General features: G+C 45.0%; 1 protein-coding gene across 12 annotated transcripts in view; it reads right to left on the bottom strand.

The window, feature by feature from the left end:
• The window catches only part of HIVEP3 (HIVEP zinc finger 3), a 276,516-nt gene that overhangs the window by 59,633 nt on the left and 191,901 nt on the right, over positions 1–24,982 (bottom strand). For all 12 annotated transcript variants that reach the window (XM_041129228.1, XM_041129231.1, XM_030039183.1 and 9 more), the window contains 3 exons: positions 17,649–17,713; positions 7,028–12,689; positions 2,768–2,913 (listed from right to left, as the gene is read on the bottom strand). In XM_041129228.1, coding sequence (XP_040985162.1) covers positions 2,768–2,913; positions 7,028–12,145 — 5,264 coding nt within the window. In that variant the 5' untranslated portion in view covers positions 12,146–12,689; positions 17,649–17,713. The remainder of the gene's footprint in view (positions 1–2,767; positions 2,914–7,027; positions 12,690–17,648; positions 17,714–24,982) is intronic.

The following is a 24,982-nucleotide window of genomic DNA, read 5'->3' as shown; positions in this document are numbered from 1 at the left end:
GAGTGATGAGGGAAGAAAGTGAGCCCGAGCACACCCCATGCATGGCATTACTGAGTCTTGATCCTAAACCCAGGTATGAATGTACCTCAAGGCTCAAGGAATCGGCAAGCTGCTGTTTCCAAAACACTTCCCAGTGGGTAAACACAACCAAAGCAACCATCCACTTTCATAGCTTAAAGAGGAGACATCTTCAAGTGAGAGAGACTTTGCAAGGGAAGCCAAGCTGCCCCGCACGCTCCGAGAGCCTCTGGGGGGTTCATCAGTTCATTACTTAAAAATGGGCAGTGGGTATGATGAAAGTATGAAATCTGGCTTTTCTGGTTTTCTCTGAAAGCCAGGAAATACGATTCTAGTCAGCAGGCTGGACAGCAGCAGGGAAAGTAGCAGAGCTGGTCCTGGCAGTGCTGTAAGCAATGTAGCAATGGGGGAAAGGCAGATATGGGATTGGGGAAGCCAGAAGACTGTACAGAGGGAAAAGCAAGTGTTGAAAATGGCAGTGAGAAAGGCAAGAGCCCTAAAGATATAAAAACCGAGACGAAGAAGGAGCTAAAAGAGCTGCAGCAAGTTCACCTTTTGTAGGAACACTTGAATTTCTTTATAATCTCCCTCCTTGGTTGAGGCAACAAAGCATGGGATGGCTCCAAAAAATTTGAAACCAACTGCATCCCACCGGAAGGATGGGTCTAGACAGCAGCAGACCATGTGAAACCAATAAATAAGGGGAAAAATGAGACAAGGAGGAAATTTTTATGGGAAAAAAAAAGACAGTGAAATAATGTCTTGAGAATGGATGCACTTTTTGTAAAACATTTTCAAGAGAAGGCCAGGAAAGAGGTCTGATCCATTTAGTATCTTGCACAAAGCACTAGGCACCCTGCGGATTCATCTGCAGGCTTGTTCCTTCACTGCAAGAAAATATCCTCACAGACACAAGCTGCTGAGGCTCAACATTCGACATCAGAAACCTTGCGGGAACTAGGCACGGACCACCAGGTATGCACCAAGCACCTCAGGAGAACTGCCTGTCCTGCCTGACCTCTTAGCAGTGCGTATTGCCATGTAATTTAGATATAAAATTTATTTCTGTGACCTGGTGTGTTACATTAGTGCCTGTGCTTGGCATTAAACAGCTACTATATTCTGTCTCACATCCAGAAGGACGGCTGCCTTAAGTCAGTGCTACAGGAACTTTAAAATAAAACATAACATACGTTCAGGATGACTAATACGTTCCCTGATGCTGGCTTACACAGAACATGTTGGAAAAGTTGCTTTATTTTGTGTCTGTCGTTTAGAAAATGTAACTCCGCATCCGTTGTGCTGGGCTCGGGGACGCAGACAGCCTCCCCGCGTGAGCGCAGGGACATGGAGACGCATCTCATCTCGGTGGGGGCAGTTGGGGAGCAGCCAGCACCAAGCACCACCGCATCTCTCCCCAAAAACCCTCTGCAGAGCTGCTCTGCAAGGGACAGGGTGATTTTCATTTATGTTAACGCTGAGCCTCTTTAATCACATCTAGGAAGGAGTCCAAGAGTCCCCCTGAAATGGCTGCAGCTCCGGGATGATGCAGTTGAGGGGAATGGAGGCTTCTCATGGGTTTTAAAGCAACAAAACCTGGAGATCAGTTAGTCCCATGGGTCCTATCTGCTACAGGAGGGTGATGGCAACATACTGAACTCATCCTATTTCTCAGTCTGTTGGTTTCTTGGCATTCCCTGGCTCCCTCCCTAAATCACTTCAGGTCATAACCATTAGAGGTTGCCACTACTTTAGCTCTTTGCATTCACCGTTCACTGCTGACATCTATCTAAACCTGAGCTGGGCACATAGTGCCTATGTCTGGGTGAGAGGTGAGTTCTCCTGAACAAACAAGCAGGTTTCCTTTCCCAAAGCACTATTTTACTCTTTTGGTTAGCTAGTTTGATCATCTGCTAATGAAATTTTTAAAATAAAAGCAAACTTCAACTGGTAACAGCAGAAAACCACAACCACTGACTAATTAAACCCTTTTTCTAACACACAAAAAACAAGACCACCCAATGGCAAGAGCAGGACTGATGAATCCTGCGAGGGATTTCTTACATCTCTTTGGCGCCCTCTGCAACACAGGAAGGATGATCTTTAACTGTATCCCACAGACATGCTACTTATTAGCTGATTGGTTTTTTTTTTTAAAGATAAACAGTAGTATTAGACTGGTGCTGAATTACTGAAGAGTACTCTGAATTACCTGGAGCCGAGAATTAAGATGAAATTTAGATCTTGCATCCATTCTGGTTTGAGCTACTTTGGTTGGGTGGGATTAAAATCACATAAACGATTATCCTTTTGTCTCCCACCCAAAACCCAGGCATCAGAAAAGATCTCCCCAGATCCTCCTGATAATGGTAAAAACCATTAGGAACATCATTTTCAGGAGAAGGCTCTGGAAAGACTTAGAAGATATGGAGTACACCTCTGTCACATCAGAAACAGCTACAAGATGTATTTGTGTTCTTCAGCCGTCTTCGCTCAACCACCCACTCAGAAAAGAGGTCGAGGTGCTTGCTAACTTAAAGACAACTCAAAAAAAGAAAATTAATGCAGTCCGGAGTATCTGCTGATCTCAAGGGCCAGGTTTTTACAGTGGCTGTAGAAAGTAAGTTGAAATCCAGCTATATCTGGCCTTCTGCTCACCTCCATGTGGCACCTTCACTGACTTGCCATCATTGTTACCAGTAACTCCCATACAACTGTGACAAAAAGAGAAATAAAATGAGACACTTACCCTCCTTCAAAGATCTTGATCCTGACTGGCTCCCCTCTTTTGGTTACAAGAGCCTCTTCTTCTGATTTTCCTCTTTTATCTTCTTCTTTCTCAGCTCTAGTTATATCTTTTCGACCTTCATTAGAAAGGAGCGAAGGCAAATGAACCTATCTCCCCAAAAGAGCAAAACAATCAATGATTACATACAAAATCACTCTAAGACAGACACAGACCAAACAGCCTCAGAAAGAGCCAGCAATCTACCGCACATGCTGCTCCTGACAGCTAAGTGCAGTAATTAGGACATCCTTTTATCAAACAGGGCCTCTGGATTTGAGCCCTGCTGGTTATGTTATATTTACTGTGACCACTTACAGGTTTTTATATCACCCCCTGCATATGGTGGCTCAATATTATCCAGCTCTTGCCAACTGGAAAACCGAGGCATAAAGAGAAGTGTCTTGGCCGGGGTCACTCTGAGCATGTGGTGGAGCCATGGGTCTCTGTTCCCAAATCCACTGCTCTGTCCTTGGATAATCCTCTCTCTGACATATACATCTACAAAGGTCTAGAGTGGAGGCATCTGTAGAATTCATATATTTAACCTCAACCTTTGGGTTTCCCCAACATACACACACATTCACACAAATTTGGACTTTAGCCATCTAAACTTGATATAAATCACTTGACAGTCAAAGCTCTCGGGTGATTTCCTTCCACCAAAACCCTGTTGCCAGGGGCGCAGTACAGAGAAAGCCACAAAACCAACGGGAGAAAATAATCCTCAACCTCCCCAGATGTTCCCAGGGTAAAATTTGCTTTTTCATTGTTAAACTTGCCACCCCTTGTTTAGACCAAGGTTAAAGTCATGCACTGACATCTATCTCATCTAGCATGTTTAAAGTTATCTGTTATAATATATGGACCTAAATATTACAGCTGCCTCTCTAGCTCTGTACGATGCAAGGGGAGCTTTCTACATCCAGAATGAATTCTTGGGATCTTGCCCTCCTACAACATAACAGTACAAATAACAGGGGTCTCCAAAGCTCTGAAAGAGTAAAGCAGATTGCCTTTCACCCAGGCTACTTTTTGCACAAGTTCAAGAATATCTTTGAAGTTCAACTGAATTACCCATATCCTTGCTTTATATATAATTTATGGAAACAGACTGAAGGTGTTTGAGAGACCAGGGTTATTAGAGGGATTTTGGCCTGAACGTAGCCAATGAACTGGCAGAAGTCTAAAGCAGAGCTGGTCACCCTTGACTCTTTACAGTTGCTGGAAAGAGTGGCAGCTCTCAAGGGTGATTCATCTGCCCTACCTTAGACACTTATCTTAAGGGGGGATGAATCACCCAAGAGGTGCCTCTTTGTCTCCCATGGTTATACGGAAAGCCAAAGAGTGACTAGCTCAAACTGAGACATGCAAAATTCAGTGGGATATAACCCAGCCTCCAGAGCAGCATGCTGCTGCTACTACCATCAGATGCTCAGTAGGAGGAGGGATGGACTCACTAAAAAGTAGCTTTGCAAAACTGAGGTCAAACATTTCAAATTTGTGAGTAATTTCAGGAGCACAGCTTAGAGCATTAAATGCACCCGGGACTGCTCTTTGCCCTTGGGGCTGGCTTGTGCAAATTAGCCCATGTCCACACCATTAGACCCATATACTCTTCCTAGATGCCTCCTGAGAACGGTCCTTGTCCTGTCCTATTTCCCTAAATGTGCCCAGGAATTGCTTGGGAGAGGGCTATCAGGCCAGGACAGAACGGTGCCAGGAACCATTTTAACAATTTAACAACAGAAACGGTCTCAAGCTGGTGTCTCTGGACATGGAGATGTCTGTGCTCAGAGAAATCAGTGGTAGGAGACACACTGAGCACCTTCAAAAATTAAACCTTGGCTGTTAATGACTTCATCTCCTGATATGAGCTACACGCTTATAACAATGCTAGTGATAACCTTCCAGTTCATTTCCTTATTTACTGAGGAATACAAAACAATTGACTTTCTAGATGTAGCATGAGGTTTATTTATTGCAACTTTTGAAGCACAAAACATAGACAGATGAAAGGCACCAGAATGAGCCAAAATCATACAGTCACTACTATCCCCTTTTACAATCTCGTTTAATTTACAAAGTGTGCAAGCCCGATACAGTGTAATTAGCCATCCCTACATGCACGGTGGAGCCTACAGTCACTTCAGAATTGATCTGCTCAGTAAATCCCACTGGTAATTTAAAAACCAAGCCAAGTACGTAGACAGTATATACAGTACTACTGCTTGCTGGTAGCTTGCTGCATGCATAATTGTACAAAATATTAGAGCTGTTTTACATTTTCGGTTGTGTTGACTGACAACTTATAGTTACATAAAGAAGAAAATATTTAAGGGAAATAGCTAGAGCAGAGTTAACTGAAGGTTGAACTTTCAACCTCTGATTGATGCTACTGCTACACAGCTCCTGTTAATCGCATCTTCCTGAGTAACCAGCAACGCTACTTCCTAATCTGTGCCAGTCATATGTATTTTAAAAACTAAACTGAGGATTGCACTCCCACTGATCATCTAATCAACAATTATTTCTCTGCTTGGCATGAGATCAATTTATCTCTATTGAAATTAACACAATTTCTGCAAACCGTACTCCTTTAAGCAGTAGGTATTACTATTAGATTTAGGTTACGCCATTTTCTAGGTGAATTTGGCAGGACAAACTCTTACTTTTGCAAACTGTACCATGAAAACCTTAACTTTCACCACCAGTCAGCTTATAGGGGTTGGTCTAAAAGGTTTTTGAGTCTTTTGAGCAAATGCATGCAGTGAAATAGGTATTTTGATGACTAAGGGCTGAACAATTCCTGTCTAGAGCTTAACCTTTAACTTCAGGGTATGAGGGTCTTATATTTCTGAAACACACACTTGGTGTGCATTTTAGCACCATGTCAAAGAGCAAAGCTCAGAGGAGCACAGGCACTTCTATTAGAGAATGAAATCAAGGATGGTACAACACCATTCAGATAAAATCCTTTGAAAAAGAGTGCATAAATATCAAGCATTAGTGTGGTTATTGCACTGCACAGGTAATTATCTGCCCCTATGTCCCTAGAAATTCTGTCTTTTGGATTTCTGCAGAAGAATGATGGAAATGCTGAATAGAAATAAAGATTTATTGAATCAAAGTGACTCTACTGTGTATTTTAAGACATATTTATAAGCAGCAGCTGCAGCAGCGATTATGATAAATTTAATATTCAGAGTTCATTTCATGATACAGAAATAAAATGAATAATCCATCAATATAAATTGACTTGAGATGAATATCAAATTGCAAAATCTTTAAAGCAATTCTGTTTGCTAATCTACATGAACATGATCTGGATTAAAGGGATCTGTATGGTTCAGCATTAACCAAGAGGGGAAAAGTCTGGCCTCAGAATGAGATACGTAACACTAGGCAGCTACCAGAAGTGTCTCAAAGACTTCTGTGCCCATAAAGCCGATGCCTTTGGTGAGCTCTGCCCCTGTGAAGCTGTTTGCCTTGCTCCCCTTAACTCTAAAGACCAGGTATAAAATATTCCTAGATACCTGGAAAAGCCGGCAGACAGCTAAGGACATTAACTAAATGGACCAAATGACATGGGTGTATTAACAAGACTCCATGTCTAACCTAGTGAGGCACTTTTATAAATGTCACTGCATGCCTTTACGCTTCTTTGGGGGCCTAAATACACTTGCAAATCTCCCTTTAATATTTTTAAATACTTTTAAGCATGCCTCTCCATGTTCATTAATGTGAGATCAGTAGATGCACAACCAGACAGAATCCCATTTCCCCAAGGTAATCCTTTTTCATTTATAACATGCAAAATGTATGGAATTATAACAGCATTTATAAAAAAAAAAAAAAAAAAAAGTTGTAAAGCTATTTGAAATATCAAGACAAATGCAAATCAAGTCTAATCCTTTGTGCTCGAGCAGTGGCAGTTCATGGTGCGGTGGTGACTCCTACATGCTCTTTTGATTACAAGGCAAGTAGAAACTGGAGAACAGAAATATGGCACGTTGCCTTGGAGCAGGCTTGCCTTTTTTTTTTTTTTTTTTTTACACTGGGTTTTAGCTTCTTCATTCTAAAAGTTTCACTGAGAACAAGTGCTTACCAAACAGAGAGGGATGAATAAACTCCTATTAAACTAAGAATAGCAATTCCCCATCCCTCATCCCCCTCTTCCCATGTATCCAAATGGATGAGGAGAAATATATAGGATTGCATTACCTCTGTCATTTTTGGCTTCCTGGAGCTGGACGGGACAAGCCTGCCTGCCTCTGGACGTGGAGCAGTAGCCATGGTGTAGGTTTCCTTGCTCACCTTCTGCTTGGACCTCAGGAGGGACAGGGCTGCTTTAGTGGATATACCTGGAAGGTTAGGATTATACAAGCTAATACACCAGCTGGCATACACTGAAGACCGTCGATCAACTTGCTGGATATGATTTGGCTTTATGTAGTTTAAATAGCACCAACTGACATTAGTGGTTGTGTGGAGACTGGGGAACTGAAGTACCTTCTTCGTATCTGTACCTTCTCGAGACTTCATTGCACTATGAGTGACCTCAGACAGAGGTGCAGGGCTTGGAGGGTTTGGTGGAGACTGCTCCACCAGTTCTTTGGAGTCTTCTTTCTTCACAGGTTGCAAAGGTGCCTTGCTGAGGAACTGCTTGCCAGCTGGCTGCTTATACTCGTCCAGTGCCTCGAAACTTGGAGAACCTGAATGGGACACAGCTTGCTGCAAAGTACTTGGGATTTCCTTTGGCTCTGACTGCTCTAAGGACAAACTAGGTGGTGTTTCAACCTCGACCCTGCCTTGGCTTTCTGTAAGAAAGTGAGATTTATCCTGCTTTTTCCCTTCCTCTATTGCACTGGGTGGCTTCACCACTTCCAACTTCTCTTCCGCTTCAGACACTTCCTCCTCTTTCACTCTCTTCTGTTGTTGTGTTTCCATTGTAAGCTCCAAACTACCAGCTGGAGAGAGCATCCTTTTGCTTCCACCAACTGTTGATGGGCCTCCTTCCAGTCCAAGGACACTGTCTGATGGGGAGGTGAGTGGCATATAGCCTTTTCGTTCTGGTAAGGGTAAGGGCACTCTCAGATACGGGCTCTGGAAAATGTTTCTTTGATCCTCTGTGATCATCTGTGCCAGATCGAAACCTAGACCATGAACATCAGCGCTACAGACCAGGGTACCCTTCGGCTGGCGATCATCAAACTTCGGGAGAACAATAGAAGAGGAACTGCACTGGGATTGAGTGACCAGAATCTGGGAAAGCGTTGTGTACATCGCACTCCCATAGGACGGCATATTTGTCTGTATGCGAACGGGGACAACAAGTGACACCATTGGGTCTGACCGCGTAGGAACAACGAGCTGAGATGTGGATACAGACACCGAAGGACTTGTGCAGGTCAGAGGATGCAACCTACTGTCCAAGCTATATTCTGTGCATGGGGAAAGACTGGAGGTTCCTGCTGCTGGGAATAAACTGGATTTGATCTGTGGTAAATGTCCACCAGCTTCACCTGGCAACTGGAGAGCAAACTGAGACTGAAGAGGCAGAAAAAAGGCTGAGGGGATCGGTGAGGAGCCAGGGTAATGCACTGGCAGGAATGAAGTATGCTGCCTGAACGGCACCTCGGCAGGGTGAGACATTAACGGAGGAGCGATATGAAGCGGGCCTGGGTGGATGAGAGTTTGCGGGAGAGGCAGTGGTGGGGTCTGAAATATGGAAGGAGGAATCTGAGGCATGGTGAACTGAGCAGAGAGGATGTCGGACATAGTGTGTGTGGCGAAGAGCTCTGCAGACTGCCCTGGCTGTGGCAGGAGATGCTGGTAGGGAAAGATAGAAACTTGTGGGGACATGAACTGCTTTTCATGCAGCGTTAGCTGTGGTACAGGATGATGAAACACTTGCAGAGCTTCTGTGTATGGCTGGGTATACGCTGGCTGAGGGCTGTCTTTTGGCTGACTCTTTTCACTTGGGTAAGTACCATGAGAGGGCAAAGGGGATGAAGATGGAGGCTGATGGGGCAAACTTGTTGAAGGAGATTTACTTGAAGAAGGAATTGGATCTTCTGTCTCTGGCCGGCCTGTTGGGGCTGAGTCTGGCTCATGCTCTGGGTGTCTAGTGAGGGATGCTTGCCTAACTAGAAAGCATTTTCTTCTCTCCTGTGGAGCTGAGGAGGCTGAGGGGCCGGGGGTTGAGGCAGGAGTGGACGACAAGCTCCCGTAGTCAAATGATTTACTGCGGGTCTCTGACATCTGGGAAGGATGGGACACATTCGGTGTCTGCTCAGAAGCAGATCTCCTCATTTCCCTGGAATGATGATGGTGGCTTGGTACCATCAACATATGCGAGCCAATGCCAGGAGGCTTTGGGTGGGATTCAGAGGGCTGGCTAGTTGACTCTGACTTGCTGTGATCTTCACGATCAAACGAGACAGAGTGGCTGGAGCCGTGGGATACGCTGCTTTCCTGACTTGGGCTTCGGGTGAGAGAGACTGATTCAAAACTGGACTCTCCGGAGGACTGAGCCATTTCTGCCAGCCGCAGCCTCTTCTTTTTTGGTGGGAGTTTCTCCGCAGGGAGCTGAGAAAGGGTCTGACTCCTCTGCGGCCATTGAAATTCCTCTGTTTTCTCTGGCTCTTTTGGAGGAGGCTCTGGCTCCGTTTCTGGTCTGTCAGGCTCTTCCGTGACCAGAATCTCTGGGACCTGGATGTTGGGCTGGCGTACCAGCTTGGGCTGCAGGGAGTGAGGTGGTCGGCTGTGCTGGGGTGTCGGCTGAGATGAGTACTGTGACAAGGGTTTGTCTTCTCCTTCCAAGCTGCTCACTTGCTCGATAGAGTCAGACTTCTCAAAGGAGCTCGTATGCTGGATGACGGAGATCTCCTTCGAGGTTGTTCTTCTCTCTTTGCCTTCCGCACTCGAAGCCGGTTTGGTATTCCTGGAATGAAAGCTGGCACTGACATCAGAAGGTGCGGATTTACCCGGATCTGCTGGTGACTTAATGGATTCACGGGTTAGGTTTAAAGTGACATCAGATGATGCTGGGTTTGCAAACTGAGTCCCTGGCCCAGTACTGGAGGAGGGAGTGTCAGACAACTCGAAAGCTGGAGGCTCCTCATCATCACCGAGACTCTTTTCCTTTCGTCTTTTTCGGAGCGGGGTGAGCTCCAAACTGCTCCCTAGCTTGTAATGCATCATCTGGGGCCACGTGTCAGGATCCGCAACACTTTTCTCAGTCTCTGAAGAGGTATGGGAAGTGGAAGAACGAGGCTTTGAGAGCTGCAGTTCTGAACAGTAGTATTTCTTATGGGCTTCATAATTGTCCCTTTTCTTATACCGAGCACCACATACGTTACACTCGTACATGAACCCTTTAACTTTCGGACCCTTCCGTGACTTTTTGGTAAGATCGCTTTCCTTGGTTTCAGGCTCCTCGGGAGGTTTGGAAACAGTTTCTTTGTTCGCAGAGCTAACCTCCTCCGAGACGTATTCTACTCCCAAAGGTAGCTCAATAGCTGGTTGTCGTTTTAGCATTCGAGGATGGGAAGAAAACGCTTGACTGCGGCTTAAGACTTCAGGCTCCATGATGTGATCATCAAATGAATAGCTACCTCTAAAGGTGTGTGGGGAGCTTATAGTGCATGCAGCAGAAGGCATTGAGTGGCTTCTTAGGAGAGGCACTGTCTCTGTGGCACTGTGGGATTGCTGAAGTGACAACAATGATTGTTCGGGCTTAATTTTTTCACTGTGGGATGTCAACACTTTTGATGCATCCAACTGGCTACTGGAACCAGACTTGATATCAAACTGAAACGGTTCTCTATATACACCAGACTTTGGAGATTCAATGCTGCTACGTCTAGATAAAGAGCTTCTTCTAGGCTTAACACTATCTATTTCACTGGTATCTACAACAGCTTCATTAATTGTAATTAGCTTAGTGATGTGTTCAATAACCTGTGTTCTAGGCACAGATAATGGTACCATACTAGGTTTCTCTTCAGTAGACAGGTGCGGAAACCCCTGGGTTGTGTTTGCAGCTAATGCTGCAGTCCTTTGCCCAATTCTACCACATTTCCCAAAAATAATTTCTGCATAAGATTTTGCATTAGTATTTGGTGGGCTGATCTGCTGCTCTGCACTTTCTGATCTTGAGAAGTAGCCCGACTCAGTACTCCCTTTGCTCCCAGGGCTCAGGAAAGCTTGCTCATCTATGACCTTCTTCCGTTCGCTCAAGCGGAGTGCAAGCTTCTGCTTTATAGTATGGGTATCTTCAGATTTATGGCTCAGAGCATGGTCTGACGATGGCTCCACAAACTGGGTGCTGTCCTCAAGAGACTGAGACATACTGGAATGAGACAAAGAACACCGGTCATGGCTGGAGCCTTGGCTCCCTCCACTCAGTAAACTACTGGACAACAGGGTGTGCTTCTGCCTGGGTGAGAGCTCTACCGAATGGCCTGACATCGCACCCGTTTCCTCCTCAGAATCTGTGCTTTCTCCTTCTGTTGGCTCTTCAAAGTCCTCCCCGCCAATCCTTTCCATTTCCAAGCTTGATGGATACATCTCTGCTCCAATCCCTGAGGCCAGTCCAGCTTTTATTCGATGAGCATGAGATTTCCTATGTTTATACAAATTGCTCTTAGTCTTAAAAGAAAAGCCACATGGAATGCAAGGGTATGGCCTCTCACCCGTGTGTGACCTGATATGTTTTTGGAGCACACTTGGCTTCGCACAAGGCCTGCTGCAGTACTGGCAAATATATTTGCCTGGCTTCTGAGGTTTCTTTTCCTTCTTGTGCACTTCCTCAGCTTGTTTTAAGGAAACCTGTGAAGGGCGAGGGATATAGACCTTTTGAACGGACGGCATGTCCTCTCCAGGAATGATTGGTGAATGGGAAGGTAAGAGCTGGCTGTGGTGAGAATGAAGCCCAGGTGATGAAAAGGAGCCAGAGGGACCTGGTCTTACTGGATCAACTAGCTGCCACGTGGGACCTTCAAGGACATGCTCTGGTTTCCCAGGAGACATAAATGCTGGTGACAGTGCGTGCTGCTGAAGCTGCGAAACGTGGGGAGGATGTTCAAAAGAGGAAGGCTTAGGTTGCTTCTGATGTCCAGTCTTCTCCTGAGACTCCTCTCTTGGAATCGACAAAGAACCAGAAAAGTGCTGCTGTGATATGATATCTCGGAGAGGGGTTCCTTGCGAAGAAGCAGAGCTGCCCTGGTACGTAGCTGTGGACGAAATACTGGCTTGGAAAGCCTCTCCTTTGGGAAGCCTCTTTCTTGGACTTTCCTCAGCTTTTTTTGTGCTCTTCTGGCTTTGTTCAGGATCCATGACCTTAAAAGGGTCTTTGAATGCTATTTCGGGAAGGTTTTGGCAGGCTTCATTTACGAATAATAAAGGTCTCTTCTGTAGATTCCCTGTTTTGCCTGCATTTGCTATGAAGCTGGAGCCGCCAGGAGATGGTTGTTGATTTAAGATTTTACTAAAGTGTCACTAGTTGCTATTTGATTCAAAAAAAAAAAATGTTTCAAGGTCAATAAAGTTCACATTGGTAACACATGACAAACTACTTCAAAGAGAGAAAACTTTCCAAAACTTTTAGTCCAAATATTTTCCTTGTGAACTTGGTTAAGGCTTTAAACCTTGCCATTTTATTTCAGTTGACAGTGGCAAGCCTTCAAAGTCAAGATGCAACCCACAATGTGTCTCTTGTTTGTTATGCAAACCTTTGAAAACTTGAGACTTTAGTGCTCATCTCATAATGATCTTTTTTTCCTGTGCAAGGAAAATAACACTGAACGGTGTATGTCCCCCTGTGTCTGCCTTCTGTTCCACTTTTGAGTTCAAAAGCCTTGGAAAAGTATTTCCCACATTTCTGTAATTACATCCAAAAGAAAACAAACAGAAAAAATTACTTTAGCATTTGTATTTAAGTAATTAAATGCTGCTATTCCTATAGAGAATAACAGTAAATATTTTGCACAAAAGTAATTCAGAATAACTGATTGAATATCTACCATTCATGAGACATTACTTTTAATGGTAATCTAAATATAAATTGTACTAAGTCAAACCTCAGGGACTCATGCTCAGTTTAATGCACACATAACCTGGCTCTGTAGCAGTAACAAAAGACAGTAACCTGAAACACAGACAGTTTTGAAAAATGTATAAAATGGTTTCAAACTTCAATTCCTTCTAATCTCCTGCAAACTTTTATGGTTTTACAATTTTTATAATTATATTTCCCTTCCAAACAGACTACACAGTAAAGCTGACTAAATACAAAGCCCTGCCTAATGCAGCACATACATTCACTGACAAATAAAAAGCAAATCTTTTCTGTATAAAATCCGCTCTTAAGCTTGCAGTAATCTTCAGTGTCATTTACAAGAATAGCAGGTAAAGAGAAAGCACACACACTCTTTTACTGAAATGTTGCCTCTTTAATTTCCTGCCTTTTGTTACCAAACAATGGTGCAAATCCAACTTCTAAAGCATGCATGTATTTCATACAGGCGGGATGTCGAAATTGGCTGTCTGTAAAGGGGAACCCTTCTTACAATGAATTTGAATGGGAGGCTCTATTAAACCTACCACCCTTGTCAGCAAATACAGCTATTAATGAGACACTTGGGGAGGAAATACTCTGGTTCCACTGAAATAAGACAGCATCACCAAGAGATGGAATAGAAAATGGGTGGAATACTCCTAAGGAAAATAAAGATGGTGCTTTTAAGTGAAGCAAATTGATACATGTAATTTACAATGAGAAAAGAACTAGCTTCCTTCTTTACGAAGCTATTAGCCTTAGGGTGCAGTGCCTTGCTATGACAGAATTGCGTTGGTTTAATTATGGGAAATTGCTCAAAGCCCTGCTGCTTTGACCTTGCCCCATGCAGGGGGAGGGTGCATGGCTGGGGCTGAAGTGTAAACCCAGCAAAACAGGGAAGCACAGGGGACTGAGATTTTAGGTGCACAATGGCCTGACTTCATGTTGAGGAGCAACAGTGAAGAGCCAGCAGAAGAGGTTGGTTGTGTTCAATATGAAGTCCTCCAAGGATTACCCACTCCTTATTCATTCCTACAACCCTGTGGACTCTCCACATTCAATGAGAAAAGAGAGACGTGGAGTGTAAGGTAACTTAGTTTAATTTAGCAGAGTCTGAAGGTATGATAACACCCTAGGACACATCATGACCAACTAGACTTTACAAAAGTGGTTAAAAACTGTCTATTCTTTGGATAGGATTGATTTCACCTAACCTTAGATGGCCACAAGTCAGGGTTCAAGTCCTTAGACACGACCCCCTGTACTATCACTGAGAGGCAGGCGCCAATGAGGGACCAAGGAGGACAATGCATCCCACATTAAGGTCTCAGTTCAGTGAGATTATTTGCTCTGAGATGTCATCACCTATTGACTGGATTAGTGGCTTACTTGGCCACCTGTGACACCCACATTTTAGGTAAATATACAGAAAATCAGTCCTATCTTTAAACTTCACCTTCCTTTTCCCCAAATATAGGTTCTGCTCCCCTCCAGCATGAACTTCACATCTTCCCAGGACCTGCAGAGCACCTACACTTGTCCCAACTTGTTAAGAATGGTGCCTCATGTTTATGGGCTCATTGCTATGAGAGTAATTCATTACATTTTGAACCCCCTTTTTAGAGAGTGCTGGCTCCTCGATGCTGACTAACACTGACCATGGTCTGGGCTAGACTTAGACCACTGTACTTACAGCACAGGACTTACTCAAGATCAAAGACAATTGTGGAGCTTATTTATCATATTGATTTTTGCCCAAGATGCTGTTCTTTGCCCCACTCATGACACACAGAGCATATTAATTTGGTAAAGTGGATTTAAGCAGAGACTTTTTCAGCAAGCGCAAAGTGAACACTGCCTCCCACAAACTCAAGCACTCACATTTAAGAACTGCCAACTCAAGAATGCCTGAAAAACATTTTAATACTGTGTCTTCTCCTATAGGCTCCATATCCACTACTAAGTGTATAATAATTAGGGTTGTGAGGAAGCTTCCTGAGATGATTCAGTATCATCCCAAATGTTCAGACCATCCTCAGCCTCCTCTGATGAACACATGGGCCCCAGCTGATTTTGTTAGAAGCTCTGCACAAAAGTTAACATTTAAAGAATTGGTCAACAAACAAGCACACCTGCTGCCTACAGCAGTGAGCACAGACATTCTTGGGCAATTCAGGCTACTTTCTACATATTTTTTCCATTACTGGAAATGACCCCTGGAATGGCAATGGCAAAAGATAATCCTCCTAGCTGGATGCAGTTACTCCAGATTGATACCTCTCACAAGGAAAATTCAACAGTGCAAAATAAAGTGGCGGAAAAAATGAAGTCCACCCAGCTAAAAATTGTAGGAGGGTTTCTCCCCTATGAACTTGGAGGCATGGTAGAGGAATGGAATGAGAGCTCCCAAAAAGCTGGCTGCAGATGCCTAACACTATTCTGCCCAGCTCAGATACAACCTAGAGTAGCTAAGGAGCATCTCACTGCATTACATCAGATAAGAGATCTTGTTCCTGCTCCTCTCTCTTTTGCCTGATGCCTCCCTCCAGCTGGCAGAGACAAGGGGCCTGGCACGAGTCAGCCCTCCACAGAGCTCCTCTGCACACAGACAGCTTCCGACTGGCTCCTTCTGGAAATGCAATGGGACTAACGCGGGTGGGAAAACCAACTCTTGTTTTTATCTTCCTCATTTTCCTTCCAGTTTCTATTCTCTTTACCTCGCTCAAAATCTATCTTCAGACTTCAGCCTTTTAATATTCATTACACTTTCCCAATTCTCCCCTTTTTCCTCAGAAAAGGCACGTCTTTTGCTTTTACTTTCATCTCCTCCTCCTCATGACCCAAGTAGCTTCTTCTCTTTGTCATGTGTTATGCCTCTACTATTTTTGCTTATCACTTTCACTTAGCATGTATTCTGCACTGTGTTCTCTGTAGAACAGCACAACAGCAGCTAACGCACAGCAAGGCAGTGCATGGCATTGGCACAACATCAGCAACTCTTTAAGAAAAAAATCACATGGATTTTATGGCACATGGTTTCCAGATGCTAACATTGCATGTCTGTGGCCAAATCCAAAGTACAGGCACTAAAACTGGGGATTCCAGCTATTATTTCTATTCAAACATAATTTCTTAGGGTTTTACTTGAAATGCAATGGAGTGAACATGAACAGAAATGCCTGTTTCATTTGCAATGACGGAAACAAAGGCTGCCACCCTGATGAAAGAAATCAATGACAGAATTCCTTCTGATTTTAATGGGACCAGAATTTTACCCTAAAGCCTGAGATAAAATGCTTAGAAATGCTCTTTTAGAAAATCACAACTGTTGGTATTTTGAATTACCTTATTACAGCTGAAATTAGTTCCTGCAAAGAGGCCCAGGCACACAGTCTCTCCCAATCCTAAACCTCATCTAAGTCTTCCTAAAGGGTTTGAGGAACCAGTGTCAAGCCTTAGGTTGGCCCCTCTGTCCCTGGGATTATCACCACATATATGCAGCCATGCACCCAAACAAGCTCTTTACCATTGGATTTGGGATTGAGACCCCCCATAAGTGTGAAGAGAAATGCTGCAGGTTGCATGTGACACCTGAGCTCCAGGTGGGAACATCGCTGAAAAGACATTTGAAGGCATCAGGCCTTTCTCTACATTGTGGTTGGCCTCCAGAATTCATTCCTTTCAAGTGACATGTGGAAAACTGCAGTGCTTGGCTTCCTGTCTCTTGTCTTTTGTTTCCAGGACACTGAAACATCTCGTTACAGTGGGTCCTTAAAACCCCGTTGGTGGCAAAACTCTGCTGTTTGCAATATTCAAGCAGATGAAAGGATTTTCTCTGCTGTTTGGTCCTGTCCCAGCCAGATCCAGATCCAGTGTGATTAGTGGGAAGCTATTACAACTCTGCCTTTTCTATACTATTCCAACCATAACAGCATTTTCTTCTATACACCAAATTTTAGCCTGTTTTTAAGGATGCCAGGCTTATGTGAGAATGCCTGGTGTGCTAGTAGAAAATCCGCCTGTTTATTCCTTGTGATAACTTTTCAGCCATTTGGCCAATTTTAACCAAATTTAACCAATGACCAACATATTTGACATATGTTAAATATATTTTAAAATCTTACAAGTTTTGTGAAAGTGAGTGAAATAGGCAAAGCACAAGTTCCTACTTCTGCTCTGCTGAGGGACAGGTACAGCTCCCTTCTTACTGGCAGCCACTAAAATGTCCTGTCTACGGAAAAGCCATATTCAGCATTTACCCCTTTCTAATCTACAGATGAATCAGTCTGAAGAGACACATCTGTGGCAAAACAGATCCCTGTTTTCAGTAGCCCACAATGTTCCTCAGTTCTTACAAATACCTGCATGTCCATGCTTTATAAAAGCAGATAAGGTGATGGGCAAAGCACAGGGTGGTAGGGCATTCTGCTACCTGGAGATCATGGTCTTTGCAACTAGAACCCAACTGTAGCTTTGAACAAAAGGGCAGATGCCACCTTAGACATTTAAACTGATTTATGACGGAGAGCAATTTACAATGCAAACAGCGGGCAGCAGTAGTAGATCTCCTGTCATTACCTCTTGTAACTAGACTCAGTAATATAAAATTCTACTGCAGCACTGGGAGGACTTGCCAGGCAAAATTTTCTCAAATATATTGAAGAAAAAGCAAAGTAAACCAGACAAACAGAAAAGCAAGTCCTGTCCCCAGGTTGAGGCCACTGTAAAGGGCAGTGCACACATCCAGGATAAGTCACTAGGGAAAAAACAAAGATTACTTACAGTGGACTTGGTAGTCTGTTATTTTGACGGTGTCTCTCTTTTGTTTGCCCACGATTTAATTCAGTCTGTAAAAGAAACAGCACATTGGAATCGTAATGCGCGTTTACTAAAATGCCATCTCAGCAGTGAGCACGCAGGACTTGCATCAGGTGCCCTGATGGAGAGGATTGCTTGGTAACCGAAACAGTACACAAACTCAGTCCCAACAGCTGGAGAAGCCCTTGGTGACTGCATTCACCTCCTTCAGCACATTTACCCTCATGGTGACGTGCACGCTCGTAGAAAACACGCTGCCATGGGGTATTCCTCGTCCTGGATGAGGCTGCAAGGGAAACCACAGCCTGGCTGGTGTCAGCCACAGGCAGATGCAGTGCACACAAGACAAAAGCTCCACACCCTGGCATGGATTTCACATCTGCTCAGATACTGAGTATTCATATCAGCATGCAGGTGCAGCAGCCCTTCCTCCAAAGCTCGTATTTAGTCCTGAGTTTTGCATTTAGACCACCTTTAGTTTTAAGTAAACCATTCAGTTCCTCCATACTTACCTTCCACAAAGCTCCTAACACAGTTGAATTGATCTGCACATGGGTCAGGTTTAGATAAGGGAACACAACATTCCAAATTAAGATCTACTTTAAAAAACGACCCTGAATATGGACCGTGCTCTGACTATACTTTATATGCAAAGAAAAAGACACTTCTTTCACAGACAACAAGCACTGCAATTCCACAGGAGAATGTATAGTTTCTCCAAGTTGATGTCCCCATCACAAATCCTGTGTCCAGTGGCACCTGTGCAAACCACTCTGCAGCAGAGGGGTTTGAACCTGCCACCAAAGCTCAGCTCAGAGAATAATGCAATCAGGACTAAACACCTCTCTATTCCCTTCCTATATGGTCACAGCATTTCTGAAACACTGAAGGAACAAAGGGTGGCAGCACCTACTGCTTACTAAAGCACCTCCAGAACACAGTTCTGATTGCACAGAAACCCTGGTTTTCATAAGCAGTTTAAGGTCTCTCAGGCTTTGTGACGAATTTGTGAAAGCTTCGAGGGGCTTCATGTTCAGAGACCGTAACTCCTTCCACAACTGGCTGCTGCAGGAAAATCTCTGACTTTACGGCTCATGTGCCCAAATATTCCCAAAGTTTTGAGCTTCACTCCTGCCACCTTCTTCAACCTGCCTTCAACCCCAGCTTGCTGCCACCTTGCCTTTTTATCATATCGTGTCCAGTTCTGGACTGCACCTTCCTTATTGCTCCAACCTCCTGCTACCACAGACCTCATCATGCTAATCAGGCCTCCACCTCCCCGTCCTTTTCCTTCCCCTGAAAACACAGTGCTGCAAGCCCCAGTGCCATTCCCTTGTGCCAATACCAGCTGTGTAAAGATGAGGTTGCAGTGGGAAACCACCTCACCGGCCCACTTCTCCAGACAGCAGAACCCCTGGGCATGTGCCAGGCCATCCCAATGGACACGTGCACCTCTGTACACAGACACCAATTCTGACCAGGCAGATAGGGACATAGAAACATCTAAAGAAGAATGAGTTTGGAAACTAAATACTTTGGCAAGCAGTCTCCTCTCACCTGAGGAGCATGCCCAACCACAGCCATAAGAAAAAGGTAATTTTTTCACCACTTAGGTTTTCATTCCAGTTTTGCCATCCAGACTCCCAGAAGTTGTAAGGTCAGGAAGAACAAAGCAGCGGATGGATGGCACTGCAGTGCCTGAATGCAGCCCTGTCTCCTCCCAAGCTCAAAGTGGAAACAAGTTGGTGAAGTGTCATAAACTCCATTTGAACCTTGCAGCCACCGCAAACCCTGGCACAAGGAGCACTTGTTTGGCTGGGAAGAGGGATGAAATTCCACGTCCCTTGAGGCCATGCCTCCTAAAATCCAGCCAAGTCTCAAACAACAACTCAAGCCACTTAAATCCTGTTGGTATCTGAAATCAGATGGTGCCTCCATGCTGTGTTATGAACGCAGCATCCATAAGAGAAGAGGTGCTCCCTGCGTCACTGTGAAGCACATGGTGATGAAATGCAAGACTTGACCCTCCTGCCCCTTAGGAAGCTGGATGCCACCGTCCCATGTCCCAGCTTACTGTCCCAGCCCCATCACCAGTGTGGTGTATTTTTGTCTTTCCAGATAGGGCTGGCCCACCCTGCAGCCAGGAGCACAGTGGTCACGAGTCAAAGAGAGGAGAAACAAATGGGACCTTCACCCTGCAGCTCTATGTGATGGTGGAGAGAGGAGCACACCCTGGGTCCTGCTCCCACCTTTAGCGCAGCACTCAGAGTTGTGCTCTGTGGGTGAAGAGCCGTGGGCTGGACAGACTCACTGCTGAACTTCGTGCACAAAGAGACCATGGGGTCACACAGCTATTTCTTGCTCATACCCAGGGTCGATGAATGGTTTGGACCCACCAATGAGCTATTTCCACAAGCCACAATTTATCCATCTGTGAGTCCCAATGATGCACTCAGTGTCACATAACACAGAAAATAAATGCTGCCACGAGCAGCTTACACACTAAGAGAGGAAAGAGGGGATGTGCTCACAGGCAGAGGTGAGATGGATGTCAGCAAAGCAGGGCAGATGCACATGGGCATTGCTGCAGAAAGAGATGTACAGCAGTAGTTAATGCTGATGGGCTCTGCAAAAGCTCCTAATGTCCCTGTGCCCATTGCTAGTCCACAGAGCATCGTCATGTCCATGGTGCCTGCTCTGGACAGCCAGTCCTCAGGCCACCCCCTGAGTAAGAAATTCCCAAACCACTGCCAACAATGGCATCAAGCCAATTATGAGAGCAGCTTCTAGACTGAAGGGGCTAAGTTGTGGGGCTCTTCAGTCCTCCTTCCCTCTTCCCCAAGGCGCCATGAACAAGCAGCGCTCCTCTTTCCTCTCCAACATCTGCTTCTGCTGGAGAAAGGAGGACTCTGCTCTAACGGGAGCTGAAGTTCTTCTGAGTGGGCATGTGCGGCTAACATGGGGCAAGAACAGCCCCATGCACGGGGGCAAGGGGACCTCCATGCTGACTTCCAGCTCACCTTCCCCCCATGCTCTGGGGTGAATGCTGCCTCCCTAAGTGGGTACAGCTGATTGAAAAAGTAGTGACAGAAAGAAAAAGCACATCCTCCATTGCTCAGAGCAACACTTGGGACTGGCAAAAGATCTCTCTCTCTGTGCTCCTCCGGCTCAATGATAAAACAAGTTGTATCCATACGAAGTGTGAATATCACTCAGGCGGTTCGTCTCCATCTGCAGCCCCCTCCGGTCTAACCCTGCTTCCAGCAGGTGTCCCATGCCATGCTTACCCCACCGCATGCCCCCGGTCCGCTGGCAGAGCGGGGCAAGGAGGCAGCGGGAAAGGCAAAGCACGGAGAGGAAGGGACAAGAGCCACGGGGGGAAAGGCTGCAGGCATGAAAGGGCTGCCCAGCGCTGTCAGTGAGAACGGAGTGTACGATTACAAAGGTACGGGATGGCTGTCCCAGGGAAGAACCCACCATGGTGCAGGCGAGCAGGAAGGGCAACTCAGCGGGAGGCTGGACATGCTCCCCAGGGGAAGCCGTTTGCTCGATGTGTCTGAACTTCACCGCTGCCCAAGCCACTCAGCGCATTCAAACCCTGCCCGGCTGAAATGCACCTGCCAGATCTCCCTTCTGTCCAGGGGCAGACGCACAGAGCAAGTTTTATTCTTTCTCATTGGCAGCTGATTGTTAGAAAATAAATGATTTCTTAAAATAAGGATTTTTTTCTTTCTTTCTTTTCTTTTTTAGGAAGCAGCAGGTTTTTGTTTTAAAGCTACAAACTCAGGCATCTACCAACACGATTCACATGTTTGATTCTTAAACCAATTTCACACGTGCAACATCTGCCGAGTTGCTGTGGACTTGCCGAGGGGAGAAGGCAATCCAGTGCTAAACTCAAGTGACTTGGGTTCAATTCCCACTTCGGTTACACATTTCCTGTGTGAAACTGGGCAAGTCATATCATCTACGGTCCACGTTAGTCCCCATTTCTAAAACGGGGATACTTCCTTATTTCACAGATGTGTTGTGAGTCATCCATTAATGTCCGTGAGGCCCTCAGATACTACGGGAAGGGAGAGACCCACAGAGATAAACAGGGATCCATATAACTAGAAACAGACGGGAAGACATCCAGGAGCCTTTCTGTGCTCATGAAAAAGTGTAGGATTGAATGCTGTGCTTATTAACTTTTACTTATACCCCACATGGTTTCAGCAGCTTCCCTCCTCACCTTTCCAGGCAACAAAGGGCACTGGTACCTGCACCACGAAGAAGGCAGACAACTAAAAGCAACTCTGCATTTTCCCAGCAAGGCATGTGCAAAGGATTAATCTATTTTCATAACATAAAACAGTTTTTCCAGAAAAGCATTTGAGTCGGAACAGAGTAATTATTGCAAAATCTGCATATTTTAGAGCTAAATATTCCCAGAAATATCACCATTGAAACTAGAAGGAAAAAAAAAGCAACAAGCCCTGTGCAGCCTTGCAAGCATCACCACCAGAAAGCCAGAGATGGAGCAGGGCTCTCTGCACCACAAACCCAGATATGGCAAAAGGCAGCTGAGAGCTCCCTTCCTCCTGGTCACACTCGAAAAACGCAGAAGACACAGCAGTTTCATCCTACCTTAGAGCCCAATACTCAGCTCTGCCCCATCCAATGCAAACCTCTAGTACGGTTTTAAGGCAGACCCAGCTCTTGCACAGTCTTGTGTGTGCTGCCTGGACCAGCTCACAGCTGCTCCATTTCCACCATTAAGCACAACTGGGAAGTCAGGCTCCTGCAGACAGGAAGGGCATGCCAATATACCACTCTTATATTCCAGAGGGTTTGTTGGGGTTTTTTTTACATTTGTAATGAAACCAATCCTGTTTTCTTGCAAACACTCAAGAAAACCAAGTTCTCTTGCAATGTTTAAGATGACCCTCAAGAACCATTCAATGCTTGTGACTGAAGAGGGATTATGTGCATCACCATCACATCTCCTCCAGAAGATTGTAAAAAATCTCTGCTGCTTTCACTTCTCACACTTATTGGCGCAAGAAAGTCATTAGTAAACTAATATTTTGAAACTACTGCTGCATAATGATTCTTTCAAAATTAATCTGAATTGAACGCTCCAGACCTGCCAAACCTAGAGTGGGAAGCCAGCTATCGGCGAGATGGTGATTCTTTCCAAGTTAATGTGTCTTGCATACAGCTAAAGCAGTAATTGCCTTTCCCCGATAGTATGTTCCCCCTGCTGAGACTTATGGTTAAACTCATGTATTGAGAAACCTTCCAAAACATTTCTACATAGTTTCAAACCACAGGAGTGAAAAAAAAGAAAGGGACAACTACAGTTCAGATGGAGTTTATGATTTCTGCTCAATCGCGTAATTGTAGGGTGAATCAGTGGGGAATGAGGTTTTAGTCAATACCACAGCCCCTGGTCTCATGGCCAGCAGTCTTTGTAGAGATCAGCTGAAAACGGTTTCCCTTGACCCTCCCCTGACTTATTGATGAACCTTGCCTCAGAGACTGCCTTGATTTTCTTCCATGGATAGCACACAGCCATGTCTGGACAGTCTTGCTGAGCACAAGAGTCGCTGCACACTGGCTGCTCACTTCTCCATTTGCCTTGTGCAAAAGCCAACCAGCCAATGGATAGTGGAGGTATGATGCAAAACCCAGGCAGATATAGGGAGTGTCTCGCATTATTTTGCTGTCTGAGAAGCAGAATGTTGCTTCAAGATGAAGCTCGCCCTTCTGCAGAGAGTACACACAAAGACTAGATGCTGAGATGGAGTGAATTTCTTCCATGTCACAGGCCCTCAGGGTCGGAAAATTGATCCTGGTTCCTTTTATTTACTGGTAAAAGAGTAGGCACAGTTGCTCTGAAGTTGGAGCGTGGAGGTTTGTATCTGCAGCTAGTCACTACCCTGCTTCTCCTGCCCTGAGGAACTGACTCCCCTCACTGTCTGGTGAACTCAAAGGTTGGGATGGAGCAGAAGGAAGCGCACTACGGGAAGTTGAACAAAGAGAGATGAACCACAATGGAGGTCAGTCTGCCAAAATGTTAAGAAACAGATAACAGGCCAACTTTCAGACATCATACTCAATGTTGTCTCATAGCATGGGGCTCCAGTTTGAAAAGACCTGTAAGCAGCCGCTGGGACAAGGAGGGGGTCCCAGCCAGACCCATTGCACCCTTGCAGCCAGGGTGGTCTGCAGACCTGCAGCAAGTCAGACAGAGCACAGGTCATGAAGTTGCCGTTTTGCATGCGTAGGAGTCTGGGCTCACTGCACACATCTTGTCAAGCCCTATGCAAATACACACCAGACCCAGAACCCCGCTGGGCCGCAGGCAGAGTGCATCATCTGTATTCGAGAACCAAAATTAATATCACAGTAACACAGCAGTGATTTTAGCACTCAGTGTGAAAAATGGACCCCAAATCATCTACCAAAATGGAAACAGGTTTGTCCCAGAACTTTTCATATTTCCTTTTACCCTGCAATGATACACAGCAAGTCCCACGTCCTGGCTGCTATTCACACACCTGGACTGTGCTGTCCTTAAGGGACCAATTTGGAACCTCTTCTCTCATTGACTTCAGCAGAACAATTAATGGAGTAAAGGTTTACCCAGCAGGCAAGTCTGCAGCTACGTAAATTAGATGGTCAGTTAATCACTATGCAAAACAGTACTGAATGACAGAAAAGAGACAGCAGCAGCAAGGAAATCATGACTGTGTGTAATAATGAGATTAATTCCCATTTCTTGTATTCAGTGTTTTATACACACAGATTTTACCACCCATGATTTAGACCCCACGCCAGACTACATAACTCTTATATCATTTTGCTTCATAAGTACAGAAAGAAAGCTCTGCGAAAAGGTTGTAACTGTGCTCTTTTCAGACTGGAGCTAGTAATAACTCGTTTAGCCTTCCACAGCTCTCCACAGCAGGGGTAACGCCAGGCACAAGCCTGCATGTCCTAGCTTCTTGCATGATGCTCACTGGCTGAATTAATATATTTTCCTTTCCAGTTTATCTTGCATTTCATGGGCTTCCTGAGAGTAGTATTCCTCTCAGTCTTCACCAAAGAAAAAAAAAAAATGGAAAAATAAACCCCAACCAACAAGTGTCATGGGCTTGTTAGCTGTATTGTTTAACTCAGCCTCTGGTTTTCTGACAGTTGGTTACTGCAGGAGTCGAAGCCATTCCACAACAGGGAAAATGAGGAATTTTGGTGTATTTCATTAACAGAAGAAGAGAGCGCTACTTGTGTCTAATTGCAGAAGTGACCAG

The sequence above is a fragment of the Aquila chrysaetos genome, chromosome 16, assembly GCF_900496995.4.
Source record: "Aquila chrysaetos chrysaetos chromosome 16, bAquChr1.4, whole genome shotgun sequence".
In the NCBI taxonomy this organism is placed as follows: domain Eukaryota; kingdom Metazoa; phylum Chordata; class Aves; order Accipitriformes; family Accipitridae; genus Aquila; species Aquila chrysaetos.
Note: the sequence above shows the minus strand (reverse complement) of the source record. Positions and strands in the feature narration are given on the sequence as shown.